We start from the raw sequence: 6717 nt of genomic DNA, 5'->3' as shown, positions 1-6717 counted from the left end.
CTCCAATGTAATGCTGAGCACTTTATACAGATTTTCTCACAGAATAGCACAAAACCTTTAGATACTATCTCTTACACTTCAGACACGCAATCAGTTAAATAATGGACTAAAATTTTGCAAAGGTGGAGGAAATAGTCATGAGATTAAGGGACATTTGGTGAAGAGCTACTTATAGAAATACAAGATGCTTCAGGGACTCAAGCAAAGATTGGACAGTTCTAGCAGGTGATGTCACAGAGACTTCACTGAAGAGGACGGGGAGATGCTGAGCTTGAAATATAGTGTACAGGTGTTGAAATAGAGTTGGAACACAGTTACCAGAGAGCTGGAATAGAGCACGGAGATTAAAAGAGTTTCCAACAGTGTTCAGGTTATGGTGTGAAGAGCAGCCTGCCAGGGAGCTGGGTATTCCTCATATTTCTGTGCTCCAAAAGTTGTACAGCACTGACTTAGGAAGATACGCCAGGCAATGCGATAGTGATAAACTAAAGATGTTCATAACACAGTAATGGTATATATGGAAAACTCACAGCAAGCATGATATTTAATGATCAATATTTGAAAGCTTTTTTCTAAAATGAGAAACAATGCAAGGGTGTTCAGTCTGAATATTTCTGTCCAGCATAGCCATGAAAGTTCTAGCAAGAGTAATTAAGTAAAGGGAAAAAAAGACATCCAAATTGGAAAGAAGTGAATAGGGCCTGTTTGCAAAAAACTGATTTTTTATGTCTAAAATCCTAAAACTCCTGACAACATTCTATTTGAGTTGATAAATGAATTCGGTAATATTGTAGTATGCTAAGTTGACACACAAAATCTGTAATTTCCTATTGCCTAACAATACTCTATGAAAAAATCAAGAAAGAAATCCCACTGAAGATAGCTACAAAAAATATGAAAATTTAACCATTGATGCAAAAATTAACACACACACACACACACACACACACACACACACAAAATGAAAGCTACAAGATATTGCTGAAATAAATGCAATATGTGTGCATAGTTACTTTGAGTTTATAGATTAGTGGAATTAAGACTCTTAATACATCAATTATATGTAAAAGAAATCTATAAATTCAGTGTAATTTCTTTTCTTTTTTTTTTTTTTTTGTTTTTTGTACTGCGGATCAAATTTAGTATTTTGTATTTGCCAGACAGGTGCTTATGCCGCTGAACAATCTCCCTGGTACTAGGGAAATTTCTATCAAATTTCCAGTTTAGTTTTTTACAGAAACAAAAAAAAAAAAATTAAATTCACATAAAATCACCAAAGTAAAGAGAATAAAGCTTCAGAGATTACACCATGTGACTTTAAAATATTCTACCAAGCTAAATAATAAAACAGCAAGATACTGGCCTAAAAGCATGCATGCAAATCCTTTCCTAATTTCATTTTTTAAACTTTGATGGAAACCAATCAACTATAAATTTTGGTTTTATTCTTTTTCTCTTTTTTTTCAATCCCCGGTTCTGCCAAAAAAAAAAGATAAAGAAAGAGAAAAAGAATAAAACAAAGAATTTATAATTGATTGATTTCCATCAAAGTTCAAAAAACATGATATTAGGAAAGGACAATTAAATGGCTCTAGTCAAACTAGTGTTGCTATCCAGGAGCGTCTAGTAAGGACATTATTTACATCATACAAATAGTTAGCTAAAAGAGGGTTAAAGAATTTAATATATGATTAGACACTTTGAAACTAGCAAAAGAAGACATAACAGGAAAATACCCTTACATTGGTCTGGTCAGACATTTCTGGAGAAATGATCTCCAGATCACAAGCTCAAAATTGAGCATAAAGAAGTGAGATTAGGGTCAGGGAGATAGCTTGGTTGTCTAAGCACCTGCCTGGCAGGAACAAGGACCCAGGTTTTATACCTGGTACTGCCTGCCTTGCTGGCCCCACCTCAAGCCCAGTACTGAGACCAGGTAGGATGGTGCATGCCTGTAATCCCAGCACTGGAGAGGCTGAGATAGGAGGACCACTGTGAGACTGAGCTGCATAGGGAGACCCAACACCAAATAATAAATAAGTGAAAGATTTTAAACAAAATTTTTTTAAAATGAAATGAGATTATACTCAACAGCTTTTGCACGGCAAGCAATGAACAGAGTGAAGATAAAATGTACACAATGGGAAAGAAGTTTCTTAATTATAGAACACATGAGGCATTAATATAAAGATAAATAAGACACTCAGACTAACAGCAAGAAAACAAGGAAACTGTTTTTCGAATGGAAAAAACACTTGAATGGACAGGTTTTAAAGAAGACATACATTGACCAGACACACGAAAACTATTTAACATATCCAGTAATCAAGGACATGCAAATTAAAACCACAATGAAACAGTAGCCCACATCTGTCAGAAGGTCTATTATCAAAGAGACAGAGGGTAAATGTGGAGAGATGTGGAGTAAAAGAAATCCATGCACATTCTTGGTGAAAACCTAAATTGGCACAGGCACTCTGCAAAATCATATGGAAGTTCCTTTAAAATACTAAGACCCTCCCATGCCTACTGCTGGGCGTATATCCAAAGACGTGGAAATGGAGCTGCAAGATGTTGAAATGGTAGTGGCTTCTGAGTGCTCCTGACAGCATTATTCACAGCAGTAAAGGTGTGGAACCAGCAGAAGCATCTGTGTTCACATTAATGAGCAAAGACAGTAGTGTACTGTTCAGTTATTCAAAAAAATAATTTCTGTAATTACTAAAAAACACACACACAAAATGGAGGACATTTGGTTAATCAATAATGAACCAGATCAGGCTCTGAAATTCATGCACCACATGATACTCCTTACTCGTGGAATCTTTAAAAGTGTTGTTTAGAGATATACATACAATGGTGCTTACCAGGTTTTAGTGGTGGAGTGAGTTAAGTTTGGGAGGGATTCGTCAAAGGAAGTAAATTTTTAGTAATGCAGGAGAAATAAATTCAAGAGACCTACTGGAAAACATGCTGACTGTAAACAATGATACATTTTATTGTTGAAAATTACTCAAAGACAAATTTTAAGCATTCCCACTTAAAAGGGAAGCATAGGAGATATTTCATAGGTTCACTACCTCTGTTTAGTTCCATAAATCTAACTATTTTACGTATTAAATACATATAATATTTACCAAATAAAGTGAAATACATAAGTTATAACTGAAGAAAAGTAAAGTGCTTTGCCTTGAGATCCTCGTCTCCTAAACTGTACATTTTCATTGCATCAACTACAGTATTTATTATTATTATTATTAATTTTGTGTGCAGGGTCACACTACGCCCCTCAGACTCATAATGATCCTCTTGTTTTCAGCATCTCTAGTGCAGGGCTTACAGGCATGCGCCACAATGCCCAGATTCCATCGCCCTCTCAGCATGCCCAGGGGCAGGGCCGGCTCGGCACGCGATGCCAGGAATTGAATCCTGGCCCCTGCACTTGCCTAAGCAAGCACTTTGTCCTCCAACTACAATATTTAAATAATGAATGACTTACAAATTCATATATTCAGCTTAGATGTGGATAGCAATCCTGAGAAATGCATGTAATTACCAATGAGATATTTCACAAAAATTTAGAATTAGCTTTAAGAGTTTAACTAATCATTTTAATTCCTCTCCTCCATTTTTAATAGCAAACTGTATGCATTCTCCTATATAAAAATCAGTAAAACTTCATGACTTTACACCTCTTTTTCCTTATTGATATTTTATTTTCAGTCTCAAGTCATGTCATTTTTATTTCAATTACTGAATGTTTTCAGAACCTTACCAGATACCTTGATCATTTCCAACTGCTCACTTCTCCTGTTCAGTATAGGTTTTTTCTTTTTGTTTGTTTGTTTTGGCGGAACTGGGGATTGAACTCAGGCCCTTGCACTTGCCAGGGAAGCGCTTATAGCACTGAGCCATCTCTCTGGCCCTCCTGTTCAGTATAACATCCTCCTTTCTTAATTACTCCACGACCCTTCTAAGTCTGCGTGGATTCTAGCATGTACTCTTCACAATGGAGCAGAGAGTTTTCCAACTTCAAGCTTTGATAGTAAGACACCTCACATTAATCTAATCTAAGCATTCTCATTCAGCCTTACCTTCAGAAAGTAAATCCATCTTTTGCATTTAGAGTTTAAATATGTTGCCTTCTTTTGATTTCTCATAAACACCTACTTAGAGACCTCTGCATCTCTAATTCCCAAGCCTGTCATTCCTCGCTCGCTTCCCATTGCTCTCTGTTGATCTGTCAGATCTCACGGAACAGTGATGCCCAAACGACTCTCTAATCCCATTATTAGGTATTACACCTTGCGAATGCAAGAGCCATGAGGTAGGTCTACATTACTTCTGACATTCAGGGGATGTTCAATAATTCTCTGCTGTATCACTGATCAAATGGAATAGGAATAAATGAATAGAGTTGAGGCATGACCTATCTTTTATAATGTGACTTAGGTAAGTTTGGCATATTTAATATTTCCAAGATTTTGTGGATAAGAAAGTCGGTCTGAGAGTAGTAAACAGGATACATCAGATGGTTAAGTCCAGCCAAAGGAAGTGAGAACACTAGGGGGAAGGGGAGAGAGAGAGAGAGAGACAGAGAGAGAGAGAGAGAGACAGAGAGAGAGAGAGAGAGAGAGAGACAGAGAGACAGAGAGACAGAGAGACAGAAAGAGACAGAGACACAGAGAGAAAGACACAAAGAGACTCTGATAGCAATCAGAGAAATATTGTATAGAATTATTAATTAGGGGCTACAGAGACAGGAGCTACATGGGAGCTACATTAAACAGACCAATAATATAATTCAGCATAATGGGTAAGAAAAGGCCATTAACTCCAATCTCTCTGATCTGTTTCTTATGTTATGAATGACAAATTTAGAATCCAGAGGACATAGAGAAGACTTCAGGGTGGACTTAGCAACTGCTAGAATATTGCCACGTGCAGGATTTCCCCTGAAACCACCATCCCCTTTTATTACCAGGCTGTAGAAAAGACTACTGTCTGGCTTTAAGCCCTTTATAGATTCTCTAATACCACAGCCTGGGGCTCCAAATACACACAGTAACCAAGAGAAATATCAGCTTGTGCACACCTCCCTTGCTGCCCTCTGCTTATTTCTGCCTATCAGAGATGAGTGAATAAAGTTCTTTTCAGGGTGCGAGCCCAACTCACCAGCCATGGTAACCCCCTGACTCTCCTTGCTGTGCTGAGTGGTCGAGAGTCTCAGAATAGAAAATGAAACTTGCTGGTCATTTCCTAAGTACAGGGGGCGGGGACAATTAAGCCCAGGTTGTGAAACTGCTGCTAAGAACTTGTATTTTCTTGCTGGGAAATTCCCTAAAACTGTAACATGGGAATCTTGGTGGTGAGCTCTGGTTTCTTCCTTGGGGAAGGAAAATGTAACCATGGGAAATGATAAACCATAGTCCTACAGGCTGACTCCTCTGACTAATGAGTTCCTCCGGTTCTTTTCTCAGTGTATGGCTCTCAGAACTCCTCCCATCCTTCCTTGTTTTTTATTCTCTAGTGCTTCTCCCTTTACTCATTAACAATACAAATATGAGTCTGTTTATCTATTGCCCAGTGAAATTTAACCCAGTATCTTCTGTCCTCTGTTTCAATAGTGTTGTTGAAGACTGGGCATGGTGGCTGTTCCTGTAATTCCAGCGCTTGCAAGACTGAAAGCAGGAGGATCACTAGGAGTCTGATCTGTGTACTGAGACCTGTGGACCTTGTACTAAAAATAATTGTGTTGTTGCCATCCCTCTTCTTGTCTCCTCGTCATCTTAATGTTTCGTGGCAGATAGTTCTAGGGAAGTCATCTGCTTAACTCTCCCCAAACATGATTGTCTTTAGTTGCCTGAGACGCAAGGTTTACTTTTCCTGAGGGCAGAGGTTCTGCCTTCGGTATTTACCTTTTGATATTGCAGAGAATTCTTCATAGAACCAGTTTTACACTACAGCAGAAAAAAGGATCATATGAAACTGATCTGTCCAGAACAGCTAGTCAGAGCGAGCAAAACCATGTTGAACTGTGACATGTTTAACTCTGAAGGTTTTGTTCAAAAGGTCAGAAGTACATTTTGACTTTAAAATACTTCAAGACTAGCAAGGATCACTCTTCCAAGTGAAACTATAGGTCTTTCAGCTAAGTTGATGACCAGCCACAATTTTCTTTTCTGTTTTTCATGTAAGAACACCATACTCTAGTATTTATTTGTAGCGTTATGTGTGTCTCTCTTTTCTGGGGAAGTTTGTCGACTACTCTATCTTCTCGGTAAGACTGCAAACCCCTGGGAGCCTAGTGTTGAATCAAAGGTCACTTTGCTTCTCTCAAACATCTTAACAGACCTCAGAAATGCGTAGGCTGCATGCATAGCTTTGTCAACAGTGAGCTCTGGGTTCCAGGCTAAGTCATATCACACACGGCTTTTGCTTCAACGCTGATGTCTTTTCTGCACCCCTCAACTCAGGCAGCTTCTGTGAATGTACCTGCTTTACATCTGCATTTCTAAAGCAGAAATGACATTTTGAAATTCCATAAACAGTGACATTACAAGTTACAGTCCTATTGGAGTCAGGAGACTGCAAAGGTATTATTTCTCTGAGTTAAGTCCCCTTGTGTCCCCAAGTGTAGGAAAAACCAACCAAATAAGCAACAAAAATAAACCCAGGACAAACTTTGATTGTATTTCAGATTTAATAGATTTTCCA

The 6717-nt window shown here is 38.2% G+C and overlaps 1 protein-coding gene across 1 annotated transcript in view; it reads right to left on the bottom strand.

Moving 5' to 3' along the window:
* LOC101581856 (caspase-13) overlaps nt 1-5248 on the bottom strand; it is a 27003-nt gene extending 21755 nt beyond the window's left edge. The window contains exon 1 of the mRNA XM_023709479.1: nt 5176-5248. Coding sequence (XP_023565247.1) covers nt 5176-5182 — 7 coding nt within the window. The 5' untranslated portion in view covers nt 5183-5248. The remainder of the gene's footprint in view (nt 1-5175) is intronic.
* Between the last annotated feature and the right edge of the window lie 1469 nt (nt 5249-6717).

Source organism: Octodon degus, unplaced genomic scaffold, assembly GCF_000260255.1.
Source record: "Octodon degus isolate 3935 unplaced genomic scaffold, OctDeg1.0 scaffold00012, whole genome shotgun sequence".
NCBI lineage: Eukaryota > Metazoa > Chordata > Mammalia > Rodentia > Octodontidae > Octodon > Octodon degus.
This window is presented reverse-complemented; position numbering and strand designations above follow the sequence as displayed.